We start from the raw sequence: 16,442 nt of genomic DNA on the forward strand, positions 1-16,442 counted from the left end.
GTTGAACTGTGATCAAACTGCTGCTCATGTTTGTTTTTCTTTAAATGTGGTTTGACTCGTCACACTCCCTGCAACAGCTGGATCAAAGGGGATAAAGGAAATGGGAAAGCAGTGCAGATTTATTTGTTTCTCTTGCCATGAAACACGCAGGTCAAATGTTAATATTTTGTACAATATTTGAACTTAATTAACTGTTTTTCTTTTTATAAACTTTATTTCCGGGTATTCAAATATGCAGGTAATTTACTCTGGTCTTCTGTTGTTTTGTTTTTTTACTCAATTTATCTGCTCAGGCAGAGATGACGTGAATGCAAGCTCATCAAATTCCTCACACTGTGGGTCTACGCTCCACAGTGGAGGGGGAGGGTTTGTTTGAGACAGGGTGAGGAAAAATACCATATCAGTGTGGAAATACAAGACTGTTTGAACAGAGGTGTTCCTGAAAGTTTTACTGGAACACGGAATATGATATGGGGAGACCTGAGTAAAGGGGTTGTTGCTGCACACACGATACCACAAAGGTGTGAAGCTATAAATAGTCACTTAACACAGGGGTAGGTGTCAAAAGCCCTGAAGCCTGCCATGCTCTGCTCCCCAGCTGTGAAAATGTGATATCATGACTAGACTGTAAACACTGTACATTCAGTTATCCTTAGTCCATGCATAACATTGTTAAATGACCCACACTACTCATTTATAAATCTCTACTTAGAGGTAATTTGTTCGTATTTGTGGTTTGGTTTTAGGAATAGATTATATTTCAACACTGGGGTTTTCCAGCATTTACAGATTTTTACACTTTCAATTTCAAGATTTCTTAGCTGCAGTTTTCAGCAGGTTACTATTAGACTGCTTTCGGTTTTGAAGTGAACGTAAGACAACTTAAATTTCAACTCCTTCCTCTTTTTTCAGAATGAATCTCCAGAGTGGAGCAACATGGCTGATTCTTCTCCAGGGCAATTTCCAACAGAAGAGGAGTTCTCATGGCCAAGACCTAAAACAGTGCGATTGCGTCGAACTTCCCAAGGGTTCGGCTTCACCCTGCGTCACTTCATCGTGTACCCACCAGAGTCATCCATGCACTGCTTCCCGGTAAATTTTCTAGTTTGTATTTTAGTATCACACTCACCAGAAAAGTTAATTTGTTCATATATCTAAATATAATTTTCACTAGTGAGTCAACAGAAAGCCTGATACATATATTATGTGTCCATGGGCAGCAAATTTACTGGAGTATTTGTTTGTTTTTGTTTTTTAAGGAGGAAGATCATGGCCATAGAGGTAAGCAGAAAAACTTGACTGTTTCTCTTCATCCCTTCTCTCCATCAAGGCTGAATTAGTGCAGTGCCTCTGACTTCTAATGACTCTTAATCCATCCTTTACCTCTTTTTGCTTCCTTATGCGATGAGAACAATGTAGCTCCTGTGTGTCACTGACCTTTGTGGAGGCATGAAAGGTTTGGTCAGCACCACCTGTTTCTGTCCTGTAATAACCCCACTCTTCATATTGTTTCACTTTGTTGTTCTTGCTGCTTTTCTCCCTCACTATGAAAAGGCTGTCAGAAAGAGATGGCCTCAGTTTACTGGATTGTGTGCGTTTGCCCCATTTTCCCCTTTTTAACATCAAACCAGTTGATTTTCTCTTTTTATATATAAAATCCCTAAGACAAGTTCATTTGTTTTTAAATTTAACTTAAATGCAGTGCCAAACAGATATTTTGGTTGTTACTTTTTAAAATACATTACTAACAATTCAATACTTGAGCAAAACTAGTTATCAGCAGTCTTGTTCCACAACTTTAGTAGAGAGATCCAAATGCCCCTAAAAATATTATTTGGGTTTGCCAATTTGATTAGGTAAATAAAGAAGTTTTAAAGTTCTATAAATAATATTCAAGTTAGATTTTTTTTTTTAATAGTTAAAAACTATTTATTACCAGTAAGCACGTTTGGTGTTGCGGGAGCTACTTTACGCTGCTCCTCTGCTGTCTGCAGACAGATCACAGCGGGGGCACGTTAAGACTCACCAACATACATTGCTGTACAATCATACACACACACACACACACACACACCAGGACACCAGCCACAACATGCACCTATTTTGAGTGCAACGTAACACAGTTGATCCGTGATCTCCATGGACCAAGTCAGGGAATGCACATGTTCTGGTCAAAAATTCAGTTCGACTTTTTCCATTTACTCTCACTGTTTCTGCATCTATCAGCAATCAGTAACTTAATGATCATAATGTTATCCCACAGCCTGCTATAGTCTGTGAACTTCTCCACACAGTGCTGTGCTATATCCAAACACTGATGATTTAGTGCATGCTTAGTGGACGCTCCCCTTTTCACTTCCAACACGCGCAGCAGGAGCAATCAAAGATGACCACACCTCCAATAATGATCGGTCTGCTTATGTTATGTGTTCAACCTTGTTGAAGCTTAAGTGAGAGGAATGACTTTTTTTTTTTCAGATTAAAGAAAATGTAGTATTCACAGATGGACTTTTGTTTTTAGTTTGTAATATTGTACTACATGGGTGGTTCCAGAAGGTAGCAGGGGTGGCCTGGGGGCTACTACCTTCTAAAATTTAAAGGCAAGCACATTTTTTCTTCTTCCATTTTTCAATTTCCTGATCGTTAAAAAGATCAAACCCATGACTTAAATCTGTGATTGGATTAAATGGAACATTATATCTTATTTAGTCAATTAAATGCATCTTACAGCAAAAGCAATGCCAAAGAGCAAAATAGCTTACTAAGCATCCATGGGTTCTCATTGTTGAAAGTTATCAGTCAGGACAAGGGTACATAAGAATTGCCAAGACATACGCTTTACCGTGGAATACATTAAGACGGTCATCAACAAGTGGAGAAAATATGGTTAAAAAATAACACAACCAACGTCCCTCCAAAATTGATGCAAAAACAAAGTACAGGTCTCCCTAAATCGTGTGGGAAAATGTGTTCTGGTCAGATGAGATCAAAGTTAAACTTTTTGGCCATCATTGCAAAAGGTATGTTTGGCACAAAAACAACACAGCACGTCACCAAAAGAATGGCACACCCATGGTGAAGCATAATGGTGGCAGAATCCAGCTTTAGTTCTTTGGTGCTGTTTATTTTCGGCTGGAACTGGGCCTTTAGTTTAGGTGGAGGGAATTATAAACAGTTGCAGATTCAAGTCAGTTTTGGCACAAAATCTAGAGCCCGTTGCTTTTGTCCCCCCAAAGAGCTGCTCAACCATCAATTCCCTTTTTGTCTGCTTCTTCCTAACACATGGCTCTTATGTCACAACTGTGGGGTCAAGTTTGGGCACATTGTGATGTGTTTCCTTGTTGTTTCTCCAATCTGTCACACAAACACAGGCCGTCTTTACCTCAGGCTCATTTCACATTTTGACTATCTATTGCTGCAATATTTCATTTTGTTGGGCATTATTGTTAGTGATCATTCCAAAACGACAAGCTAATACAGGCCTGATGTTTATATATATATATATATATGTATATATATGTATATTTTTACAAACAATTTTTTTTTTAACTTACAAGCATGTTGTATTCTTTTTCAAAAAAAGTCTTCATAAGCTTTTATTGAATGAGTATAAAAAGCAGTCAGCTGTTGGCACGAGAGGCATTCAGTTTACCAAACCACTCCCCATAGCTTTGCCGAGTTATTAAAACAGAACAGAGCATTGGAAATCTGGCAATGATTTCATTTTCTTGGTTCGAGAATTCTAGACTTACAGGGAAAAAAAGGGTTGTTTCCCAGAACTTCACTCATGTAGATGGAATTTACACTAATCCCTTCTATCCTATAAATAAAAAATAAACAAATTACAAATGTTCTGAGTGCTTGTTTAAAAATGGTAAGGATTTAATACTAGTAAGGTGATATTTGTATGTACGCTTTATAGAGGAAGCAAAGAATATATCAGCTAGGGCACCAGGGCTTTATGTTATAAAGAAAATTAGTCAGTTTTATAACTCAGAGCCGTCTCAAGCAAAGTAACATTTAGTCATACTGATAAAGAGTACTGTAAAAGAAGACACAATTGTACACTTTGTATGTTTACTCATAGCTCATAAAGTAGACAAACAGCACAACACAAGTTATAAATGTTTGGGATCCAAACACTACCTCCGGTTCTTGCAGGTGGAAGGCATAAACTGCGTCCAATGTACATTTAAGTATTTAAGTTGGCTCATGTATGAATCTATGACTGGTTTCATTGAGGATAAAGTATTGCAACTATCTGATGTACCACCAGAGGGAGCATGTCTTGCAGTTATATATTTTTTTTTTACTCCTGTTGCAATGTTACATAATAAGAGTCCTTAGGATGTAATACTGCACGAGTAATCTCGTGTGTGAAAGAGAGAACAATGGAGGCACATGTGTGTCTGTGTTTTTTGTTTTTTTTAAGTTTATTGAATGCTGCTAATACTGAATGATCAACCACAGACAAAGTTAAGCCCCCCATTTACCTGTGTCTCTTTTTTCCAAACATAAAACAGTCAAAAATGACGGGTGAAAATGTGAAAAAATATTGTTTTTGTGGAATGTATTTTTTGCTTGACAAGCAGTTAAAACTGGTAAACCTGTTGCACAGAACTTAGAGGACTTCAAAATATATCACACCTGTTTTAATGCTGGTCTTTATTTCCACTGCAGTTTGTGGGCCTTCAAGCACTGACTCACTAACAGAATGTTAACTACGAGGGAAGGGTTTGAGCAACTCTTTGGCTGTGCACAGAGCTATTTCTCAGTTTATAAGGAAAGAGTGGGAGTTGAGCAGCTGAACACACTGTCACTCTACCTTCTCTCACCCCCTCTTTCCTTCTTTTTTAGCAGCCATACAGCTGCTAGGAGACAGGAACAGCATGAGCAAACAGGTTTTCTCCCTGTTTTTTCGCTGCACTTCTCTGAAACAACAACATTTCCAACTATTTAGTTTTGTTTCCTTCTAAACCAATTAATAGCCATTAGCCACGACTTTTCAAAATGGCAATATGGGTAAGCGTTGGCCTGTCAGAATGTTGATTCACAGTCTCCAAATCTAGTGACAAACCTGCCAGTTCTTCTTTCATTTTCATAGTCGTTCCCATTTATCACCTTAATGTCTCAGTCTATTACCTTGACAGGTTTTGTAGTTGTTGTTTTACATTTCATGTTCAGTTTTGGTACCAGCAAGAGGTTCTTTAGTCAGTATATGAAGTACATTTAAAGGGGTCATATTATGCTTTTTCTGGTTTTATATGCTCTTTAGTTTGTTTTCCAAGTGTCCTGTGCATGTTTAGGAACATCTATGTGCAAAAATTCAAAGTCCGCGGAAATGCGGCTTCTCCTACGTCCTCCTGTTAGCGCTGCAGCGTTAGCGCTGTAACGCTCGGTTCTAGCCCCCCTCAAATTTTTTTTGCCAGTGTGACGTCTTGTCAGTGTGGTATCACTGATCTAAACCCATTGGCTCGTTGTGGCAAGCCCAGCAGCTCATGTTGCACGCCCATTAACTTCTGTAGCACGCCCACGATATGCCGTAGCCTGCGGTAGCACAGTAGTGCTATGGTGCTAATGTTTTTGCTCCCCTCGCGGAGCCAAAGTGGCTGCATTTCCAATATGGTAAAAGGGGCGTGACATTTCCGAGAACCGTGCTGAGCGACTGACCAATTACGGCAGAGCGAGAGAGTCAGAAGCGAGCCAATGCATGGAGCGGCAGTACATGAAAACAGACACTTTTTTCGAACTTTAGCTATTGTGAACATACTTTAGTAGGTACATAGATTAAATATACGAACCCCAAAAAGGGCATAATATGACCTCTTTAAGATTTTATTCTCTTTACTATTTAAACTCTTCTCTTCAAAAAACATTGAATACAAATGGATGTCGTTAGTATTTTATACGCTTAATTTGTTTTGCTTCGTTAAAGTGTTTTAACATCAATGACCCTTTTCCTTTATCAGGGAGACCACGGAATAGACTAGAACCAATGGACACTATTTTTGTGAAGCAAGTCAAAGAAGGAGGCCCTGCTCATGGAGCTGGTCTTTGCACAGGTAATCATCATTAGCCTTGTTTACTGACTAAAACCTTGAACAGACTGGGATTAAAAGTACACTCACCATATTACAGCAACCAAGGCCCAGTCCTGTAAATGATGTCACACAGATTTAGAAACTTTCTCTTAGTTTGGCTTAGCTTTTTTAGAGTGTAAGAAGCTAAAAAAAGAATGCAAGTAGTGCAGTTTTCGGAAGTGGCATTACACTTTCCCTGCAGTGAAGCAAAGCTTTAGCCAGGCTTTGTTGTTCCAGTACAATGTTCTTATTTGTGCCTGTTACTTTTATAGATACTCCAGTGATTTTATGTCTTGGAGGATGCGGGGAAATTAAAGCACAGTGTTTTATTGACCCTCCCTATTTCTGATGCCATCACTCCTGTCTCTTTTACATTACTTAGGTGATCGATTAGTGAAGGTAAATGGAGCAAGCATCATCGGGAAAGCCTACTGTGAGGTTATATGCTTGATCCAGGACAGGTGAGATCTAAAACAAATTGTTAAAATGGTTTTGGTTATTTGGTGTATTTTCTCATTCAAATCTCTCTTGTTACCCAACAGTGGTGACTTTCTTGAACTTTGTGTGATGCCAAAAGATGAGGATATACTCCAACTGGTAGGTTCCCCCATACAGCATTTTTAAATTTGGTTGAATTTAAATGTTAATCACCTGTAAATGTTTTTAGCTGAGTTTAAAACACACAATGTTTCAGTCCCACAGTATTTATATAATATGTGATCTCACTGGACTGCTCCAGTTTAATGTGTTCACGTTGGGACAGCAGTCATGAGATGCAGGGAGCATGGCTGTCCCAGCTGGGCTCTCTATCTAGGCCTTCTAATCAGGCCAGAGCAGCCGTTCAGTCCTCAAACCACTGCTGATACTCTTTCCAAAAAAGCATCATTGAATTGGTAACATGTTCTCATATTAATATACAGAAACATAAATCTTGGATTGATTAACACTACTCCATTGTTATGTTTTACTTGAGACGGTCACATATGTAGGCCAGTAACATGTTAAAAAGCTGTATAACTATTCTCACTTTAGACGGATGAGTAACACTTTGTTGCTGTCATTACTCTGACCGCAATGTTCAATTCAATTTCTTAAGTCATTATAAAATGTATTTAATGTATCTGGAGGAGCCCTTTAGAAAGTTTGGCTGATGTACATCATCATCATCTATCATGACTGGACCTCCTTGAGCACAGATTTTTGTGTGTGACAAAATCAGGTGACTGTTGTGACATGCTCTTTCCATCAGACTGTGAAGATGTCAGAGTCCATGATTTAAGAGAAGTGGAAATGACACTCAACTTCCACAGCAGTTTAAAAATAGCTCAGTAAATGCACTTAAAATACAGAATGTTAAATTATTAAACTAAAGGCAATGGATTATTCATCAGGAAAAAGTAATTTTCATGAAAAAGAAATCATTGTCAAGTGTGTGTGTAAATACCGTGGAATCAGACCCTTTGGAATATCAAAAATTAAACCTCAATTGACTCTTAATTGCAGACAATTTCTGTTTTGAAAGAAAGATTTTTATTAATGGCTACATAATATAATCTGGTGGAAACATCCCACCTATATGTTGCATATTTTCAGCAGTCATTTTGTGACAATATAAAAATATAGTTGGGGATAAATGTAACCTTTAAGTGAATGGTCTGCAATTTTCATCCCTGAAAAGTAACATGTAAATGGCTTTCTTCCATCGATAGTCCAATCTTTGTCTTCATTTTCACCTTACTCTTTCACAAAATGTATCGGAATTTTGATCCTGATTGCAGTTTGAATCTCTTCAAATACAATTTCTTCAGCAGCATTAAGACCTCATACCTGTGAGCTCTGTAAATGTCCTCATTAACCTTTTATGCGTGCTGCAGACAGCTGCTGGCAGCTGCTGGGCATTCTGCACATTCAGTGCAAAGCTAAGGTGCACTCATCTGTCCCATATCTATAGCAACCACTTTAAGTGGTTAGAAAGGATGTTTAGGAATCTTTTCCCAAGGGCCTATTGTTATCTGGCAGTAGTTTATAAATGATATAATGAAAGAGCTTGGCTGTTTGCTTTCCTGAATATTTTCCCCTGTAGAACTTGAATGTCTAGATTGAGTCCTCATTAACATGATGTGTAAATCAATTAATCACTTAGTATTCAGAATTAGAAATTAATATGTATTGTTGACACAGCCATTCAATTTGATTTAAGTACCACATACTCTTAAACAGATGCAAGAAGTTCATTTCCCCTCTCTTATTAACAACTGACTATTACACCCCTCTTCCATTTAAAGTCCTCCCGCTCTTTTCTTTTTTACATTAGAGGCCATGTATGTACATGTCCATAAAACAAGAGGATTATTAGAGATGCTAGCAAGATGACTTTACACTGTAGGAGGCAGCACACACAGTGCTCGGAGACAGGCAGCAGTTGCTTAGCAAAGAGAATGAGAGAGTGTACAGGCAGTGAGCAGAAAAAGGGAGGGAACTGTACACCAGGAAAAAAAGAGGAAACGGAGAGCAGGGGGAAAAAAATGTTGAATGATGAGCTTAAACCGGTAGATAAAATCAGCTGACTGCTCTGTGTTATGAACAGGTTGATGTTAAGAGAAAAAGGAGAGAGGAGAAAGCAGAGGGAGGGGTGAGCTGTACCATCACAGCTGAATGTATAATCAGCAGCTGCTGCTTCTGTCATGTGAGCAATAGCAGAGGGAGGGGGAGAGAGAGACACAGACTGAAGGCACCTTGCTCAGTTAGCGTAATATTCTGGCTGAAGATGGATACAACCATGGAGACTTAACAGCAGCAAAAGAGGCAGGCTTCTGCTCCTGCTACCTCACCAGGACAGACTGGCAATGGCAGGTTCTGCTGCTGGACCATATTAGTATACTGTTAGCATGTCAAGCCCAGGCATTACCGTGGCTGTTTTTGACAATGTTTTCATTTTTCTCTGCTGGCATCTTTTTCTCTCCCACCCTCTCTCTCTTGATTTCTTAACACTTTCGTTTTTACATGCTGTAACGCTAGCCTTTTTCTCTGGGAACTACTAATCTGGTAAGCAAACAGCTGGCTGTGTACTTGACATGTTGTGCTTGTCGTCTCATTTTGCATATGTCATGCGTGTCAGCATCCTCACAACAGGATGTTGTCTTCAGATTTAACATAATTGCTATCCAGTTGCCATGGTTGTCTGTCTAATGATAAGCTCTGTGTTAGTGATTCAAATGTGTAGACTAGAAATGGCCGATGGACTGTGCCTGCAGTACCTGTTAGATTGAGCGCTCGGATCTGGATTCCAGCTGGCATTTAGTGAAGCCTCGCCCCTTCTTCATCCTCAGTGCCAGATGTCATTATCTTGATAAAGGCCAGTGACCTCTGAACTCTCCTGCACATTCATGTTCATAAAGGGAGGAGCTGAGTCTAGCACTGATTTATGTAAGATTGCAGTTTGACACTAGGCAGCAGGATCAAAGTCCTCATACCTTCACACATCTTTTTATCACATGTACAGTATGTGCAGTATTCAATGATAAAAATAAATGTAGTGAGGCTTACACGCCCAAATCAAGCTGTAGCTTTGATATTTTTGTTTTAAAATTATTTTACAAATATATGCAGTGAATGGTTAAAGTCTTCAAAACCTTGGATGGTAATCAGGAAAGCTAAATATAGCAATTTTCTGTCAGGGATGGGCGACCTGCTGTCTGTCCGAGGTTATAGTCTATCAGTCTGAGGTGGGAACATTAAGAAACAGGCTTCCTCTTACCATGTTGTAAATCTACTCCACTTTTTTTTTGTAATTTTTAGACATTTTGTAATGTCTAGAGTTGGCTTCTTGATTGATTCATCAAATGTGTATTGGTTGTGCTTCAATCTGTGCTGCAAATGCCAAGTGGGAGGCTAAATGTTGAGTGAATACCATTCCACATTAATCTTATAGTGTTTTCAGTAATAAAGATGGTAATTCCTTCCAAAGACATACATCTTATATCTCTTTAAATTGAAAATCACTTTTGTTGGATAGCTACAACCATTGTTGTCTGGACAACAGAGTCGTGAATAATGATGTTAAACTGATGCAGCAGAAGATTCTTGTTGGAAGCATCAACGCTCTGTCAGGGTAAAATATGTTCAACTTCGACTTATATAGTGTAATAGTATCATCTGTCATGGAACAGTGAACATTACCATGGGAACTCTAAATAAGAAGCAGATGAAGACCATTGAAACCTCTGAACTGTTAACGCCTCCACTCACTCGTACTGCAACATGCACTGCCCACACACATGCATCCAGCAGTATTTGTAATACCACGCTTGACTTCTCTGGAAGCATTTAGTATCACACTGTTGAATATAACACACCCTTGAAAATGGTGCTTGTACAATATCTTTTGTAACACTGCTTTGTTGCTCTTTTTCTAGGCCTACTCGCAGGATGCCTACCTCCGGGGCCAAAGCAGCTACAGTGGAAATGCACGTCACATTCCTGAGCCTCCGCCAGTATGCTACCCCAGAATAGACTGTAAGCCTCCGGGCATGGCCCAGGCGACAGACTCAGCAGAGCAGGTCTGCCGAGGGCCAACAGCACCTCCTGACCATGGGTACCGCAAGGAGATCACTGTGCCTCCGTCTCCCCCTCCTCAACCATATCCAAAAAGCCAGATGGCAGTGTGCATGCGAAACGACAGCGTTAGGACTGTGGTGGTTCCTCCTGACGCAGCCCATATGGGGCGCATGGGACCAGCACACAGGATGGACTATATGGATCCTGTCTTTCTCAGGGGGAGGCCAGGGTCACTGGCTCAGTATCCTCACTCTCGAAAGGCTGATGGCTACCCCAGTGGTCCTGGAATGCTGCCATACAGTGGTCAGGCACCTCATTACCCTGCCAACCATCAAAACATTGATTGGCGCACTTATCAAACATACAGGGAGTACATTGACAACAAAGGAATTCATTCCCATGGTAGTCGGACTATCCAGGAGAGGCTTGACAATTTGAGAGCTAGTCAGACCCCTTTTGGCCCTACTCATCACATTCCCCAGGGAGACTGGGTCCCCAAGGGGATACGACGCAGGAGTACCTCGCATGAACGCTCATACCATGGACCTCCACCCCACTTTCAGGTTGCCCCACGCAGTGCTTCACAGGACCGCATGAGCAGTGCAGATAGACTCAGCCAAGCCCGGAATTGGCCTCCTCGAAGTGTGTCCCAAGACGGCCTAATGCACAAAGCACGGGCTCACTCCACAGACTATGTTGATCCTGCAGAGTTGGCTCGGCCCATTGAAAGGAGAGAGGGGTGTGGAAGGGCAGATCAAGGTACTAGACCCAGCAGACAGTCTATTCCCAGACAGGCCATGCTCTACAGGCCTTCTGTTAGATATAGTGGTGGCATGAGGGGGCCACCCAACCCCCCTCTCTATTCTAAAGGACAAGATTCTCTTCAGACTCGCTCCTCACCCATGCTTTCGGACAGACTGTCACATTTTGGAAAAAGCATGAGTGCTGAACATTCTCTTGTTGACCAAAGAGTTGCAGTAAAAGGAAACCATTTAGCCCGGGCTACCCAACCAGGCCAGAACAGGATACGGGCTGAATCCATGCAGCCTGTTGAAGCAAGCAGAGACCTGGCATTAGTAGGACTCAGGTCTTCTTCATGCTCAACCCCGAAACAGATTCCTCAGAGGCCTAGCATCCTCAAACCACCTCACCCAGACTCCCAGAGTCAGGTCAATGGGCGAAGTCCGTCAGAGACAGGGGTTGTTCTTAGGGAGAAGCCCCCACCTGGAAAGAACCCCAGCCCTCTACGTCACCCTTCCTACATCCTGGCTGTAAATGATGACGGCGCAGATTCCACAACAGATGTGGTGGCATGTTGGCTTCCCAATGATGCACGTCGAGAGATTCACATGCGCCGCCTTGGTGAAAAACGTCACACCTCCTGCTCCAGCAACCTGGATGAGTCTCTGGACTTAATTCCATTCATAGGTAAGAGAATAATCAGTTGTAACTTTTACTGCCCTCGTCGGTTGTAAAATGAGGCAGTGCTGTAACTGAAGCTATCTTATAGCTGCTGATAGAAACAGGTGTAGGATTTGATATAGGAAATCTGGCTGTAGAGCCTGTTGACCTCTAGTCTCATTGTTAATCTGATTCAGCATTTTATATCTGTGTGTGTGTGTGTGTGTGTGTGTGTGTGTGTGTGTGTGTGTGTGTGTGTGTGTGTGTGTGTGTGTGTGTGTGTGTGTGTGTGTGTGTGTGTGTGTGTGTGTGTGTGTGTGTGTGTGTGTGTGTGTGTGTGTGTGTGTGTGTGTGTGTGTGTGTGTGTGTGTGTGTGTGTTTGTGTATACAGGGCAAAAATAAATTAATCTCCTTTGGAAGATGTTATTAATCAGGTTTTGTGGCATTCAGAGAGGTATTGTGGAATATTCAGCTTAACTGGGGCAGAGCGAGGGATGGTTTAAGCCTTTTGGAATATATTGATTTTCTCCTTTTAATACATTGTTTTCTTGAATGGTCTCTCTGCAGGATGGATTTTATTATGGTTCAGTGGCCCTGTAGTGCATTTTCTGGTGATTGAATGTCTTTCATCTGTAACTTTGCACATAAAAGGTGTTTTGGGGCTTCAAAAAGCAGTTTCCAAAAGCAGTTATCACAAATGTCATGTTTTTTTGCTCCTCTGTTTTGTGTTTGGAGAATGGCCATACTAAAACAAGTTTGAAATTTTAAAAGATTTCTCTATATAAAGTCTTGTTTCAGAGAATGTATAATAGGAAGTTCAGCAGCTTAAAAATATTCATTATTCATGGAAACTCTCAGCATGTTTTTCGTGTTGCCTGATGAGATCGTGCCTACAGTTACATTGCTGTAGGCAAGATGTATTATGCAGACGGAGGATCTTTTGGGTTTCTTAAATATTTTTGGAAAGCTGCTAGGATTTTAAATGTATTGAATATTTTATGTTCAGATATCTCACTATATTTTTCTGTGCTTTTCCCTGTCTCTACATATATGTATTTTGTATGTTTGTGTGTGAGTTCCATCCGTCTGTGTACCAGGCTGTTTGTGACACAAGATAATGTAGTTATTGGGAAAGTGAGAGAGCGCTGTTAGAGTGGAAAACAGTTAATTTCGTTGTATTTGCATAACTTCTGTATGGCGAGGCTGATTCTTACGAAAAATGGTCCATCCCTAAATACAGAAATGAATTTGGCCTAAGTTGCTTTTAAATGAAAGACACACTTTGATGGTTTTACTTAAATTAAGTCTCTCAAGGCCTACCTTCTTATGCTTTGGAGGACATAAAGGAAACATTATGTTCTTTGAAGGTAGAACTAGGTCACCGGCAGCAACAGTACAGAAAGTTTAAGTTTGACCCATGGGAGAAAGTTAGTTTCTGAGTTAAATTTGTGTGGATTGATTGAGGACTGTTAGATAAATATGTACACATGTGGCAAATAAGGGGAACTTACCAGTTTACAAATCTCAAAATTTGAACACCCAGTTTTGTTGACTCCGCTTAATATCAGTCAGTTCAATCTGTTGTTAGTTTGTGACATATACAAGCTTAATGTAATGCATTCAACAGACATGTATTTACCTTTTATTGATAAAATCGATAATCTTATGGGAATACGTTGGTAACTGAAGGCATAGGTTTGTGTGCTGTTGAACTGTCTACTGCATTGTATTTAGAGTTGCTTTGTTAAACATGCTAATGTTGTGTTTATGGCACTTATAAAGTCAATGTTGTTGACTCTTTTGAATAAAACATAAAGTATGTTAGTTGGATGTATATGGTTTCGATGGAGTCCAGCCTCTTGTGTCTTTCCAGTGTTTTGGCCACTCCTTTGGTAGTCCGTGTAGTGTCGATGGTTAAAGCGGCCTGGCAGCCCAGGTGCAGACAAAGCAGGCAGTGACAGAGATGATGCTGCAACACCACCATTCTGGGACTGGTGCCCTGACCCAGCAGAACAGTGCTCTGATTGTGTTGGCTGTTGGACCTCCATCAATGGCCTGTTTCAAAGCCCAATGGTCCAGGCCTAATATGCTCCTGTTACCCTGTCCATCGTTTCATGTAGCCAACATACAGGCAGGACTTTTGTGCTATAACCTTACAGTGAGGATTATTGTGTTGGATGATTTTAAAATGGGACCAAAAAGGGAGCATGTCTTGACCACTACCTCTTAATAATACAGTTTGGACCCGGGGCAGAAACCCTCGGGTGTTTCTAACACAAGCTGTCTGGTGCACGAACTGTCAGCAGCTGAAGACACTAGAGTGGTTCGTTCTTTTTTACATCAATAATTGGGCCTAGTTGTGCAAAATGATTTGAGTCCAGATCTTTTTTGTTTGTTAAGGAGATTGTATTCTGACAGAGTATAGTAGAAAAGGTTGGTCATTGTATATTTTGAAGAGAGGCTTAAGGTTTAAGTCTTGAAAGTTGTTTTGTATTATTATTTATCAATGATGGGCAGAAACCTTACGAAGGTAGCCCAATCGATCGTGTTTTATAGGGGTTGATATCCTTTTCCATTGCCCTGTTTCAAAGTTGGGTACAGGCTGGAACTAGGACAGTTTCTTTTAAATTTAGCTCCAATAGCCCCTCAGCTGCAGAGAGCAGCTTTGTACTCTGAGCAGTTTCAGGCTTCAAGTGCCAGGAGTGGGCGGTACACCAGAGTTAAGAACTTCCTTCTTGCTTAAAAAAAACATGCTTAAAAATGTATTTTCCGCATAATTTTATTTTACCAGGGGTGTCACAAAGGGACTGTTTTTAATTTTTGTTTTGTTTTTATTGAAATCCCATAGATAAGAATAAAGTGTTGTTTATATATACAAAGTAAAAAATTCAGCAGGCCTGGATTCTGTCTATAGAGACATAATTTAGAATTATAAAACAAAAAGCATATTTCCTCCCTGTGTGTACAATTAATGTTTAATTGTTGTCATAGATGAGCCAACCAGCCCCAGTGTCGACCGGGACGCCGCTCCTATTCCACCCTCGGCTGTCATATCAGTTGCACCATCAATAACTACAGGTCCCTCCAGCCCAGACTCACCCTGCCCTCCTATTCGTCGTCAGCTGTCACATGACCAAGGTAAACTGGGTAGGACTGAGTTAGGTGATGGATTTATCAGCCAAAGCTTTGGGTCCTCATAATTTGTTTGTCAAGAATAAAGTAAAAATAACTTTAATATAAGTTTATGTAATCATCAAGGTAATTTCATGGAAAAGATCAAACATTTGATCAATTTATTTTCTTTCAACCAGCTAATCCTTTTTTCTTTGAACTTTTTACATGTGGGGTGTACTGTTTACTAAGCATGTCAATAAATTTAACCTAGCACGTGCTGCTATTATTGGAATTGCTATTACTGCTTGTTTAATATTTGTCTAGACCAAAGTCACTTCAGAGTAATTGATGTGATTAACACGCTTTACCTGGGTTTTAATAACATTATCTCATATTATTTATCCCTGAATAGAGTCCCTTAGAAGTGCTTTGCTGGAGTCTGAAACAGCCAGCAAAACAGAGCGCTCCAAATCCTACGATGAAGGTCTGGATAACTACCAGGAGGAGAGCAGAGGGTGAGTGCATACTAGGGTCAGATTATTGCTCTATATCTTTTTTTATTAATGTAGAGGTTATAAGGTTATGGATCTTTCTGATCTTTCCACTGTTTTTCTTTCCCTTCTTCAGGAGATCTTCCAGTAGGCATATGCCCAGTCTCAGGGGCCTGAGAAAGGTGATGATATATACATTTACTATCAACATGCAAAGCTTTCCAATGTCATGATACATATTCTGATTTGTATTTATACAATATATATATATTTGCTTGTACCCTTTGATATAAGACTTGATTTTCTGACAGTGCTCCAACTCTTATCTAGTATTTAAATCAAGACAAGATATAATCTATAAACATAAGTTGAAGAGCAGTGTGTTACTACATCAAACACTTATTGGATTGGAGTACCATTGAGCAACAAGCAAAGCAAGGTGGTCAATAAAAGAGGGAAAATTGTAAAATGAAATTTTCATTGAAATGTTTAAAAATAATTGGATGTCCCAGGGACCTTGTCATTTGGATTTCCAGTTTGATTCTGCTTGGGGATGTTTGTTACATACTTTAGCCTCTTTATCTCCCACACTCCAGTTGTTTAATGTCACAATAATGTCAACTTGTTTTCTAAAAATAAAATCTCATGTGTTCATGGTTGCAGGCTCTGGACGGGCATAAACCTTCTGCAGACTCTGGATCTCGAAGGGATTCATCTTCTGATGTTTTTGCTAATTCTTCCAAAGAAGGGTTGCTGAATTTTAGGCAACTCAGTACAGATAAAAACAAGGTATGCCTGT

The 16,442-nt window shown here is 40.1% G+C and overlaps 1 protein-coding gene across 3 annotated transcripts in view; it reads left to right on the forward strand.

The window, feature by feature from the left end:
- Positions 1-16,442, forward strand: part of arhgap21b (Rho GTPase activating protein 21b) — a 32,246-nt gene that overhangs the window by 7,265 nt on the left and 8,539 nt on the right. For 2 of the 3 annotated variants that reach the window (XM_061044722.1, XM_061044723.1), the window contains exons 3-12: positions 913-1,092; positions 1,260-1,281; positions 5,970-6,062; positions 6,463-6,541; positions 6,623-6,677; positions 10,496-12,065; positions 15,030-15,176; positions 15,565-15,667; positions 15,780-15,825; positions 16,307-16,432. In XM_061044722.1, coding sequence (XP_060900705.1) covers positions 913-1,092; positions 1,260-1,281; positions 5,970-6,062; positions 6,463-6,541; positions 6,623-6,677; positions 10,496-12,065; positions 15,030-15,176; positions 15,565-15,667; positions 15,780-15,825; positions 16,307-16,432 — 2,421 coding nt within the window. Of the gene's footprint in view, positions 1-912; positions 1,093-1,259; positions 1,282-5,969; positions 6,063-6,462; positions 6,542-6,622; positions 6,678-8,511; positions 9,126-10,495; positions 12,066-15,029; positions 15,177-15,564; positions 15,668-15,779; positions 15,826-16,306; positions 16,433-16,442 lie in introns of those variants that run through there. The other variant, XM_061044724.1, reaches the window with a different exon arrangement.

This window comes from Labrus mixtus, chromosome 8 (genome assembly GCF_963584025.1).
Source record: "Labrus mixtus chromosome 8, fLabMix1.1, whole genome shotgun sequence".
Taxonomy (NCBI): domain Eukaryota; kingdom Metazoa; phylum Chordata; class Actinopteri; order Labriformes; family Labridae; genus Labrus; species Labrus mixtus.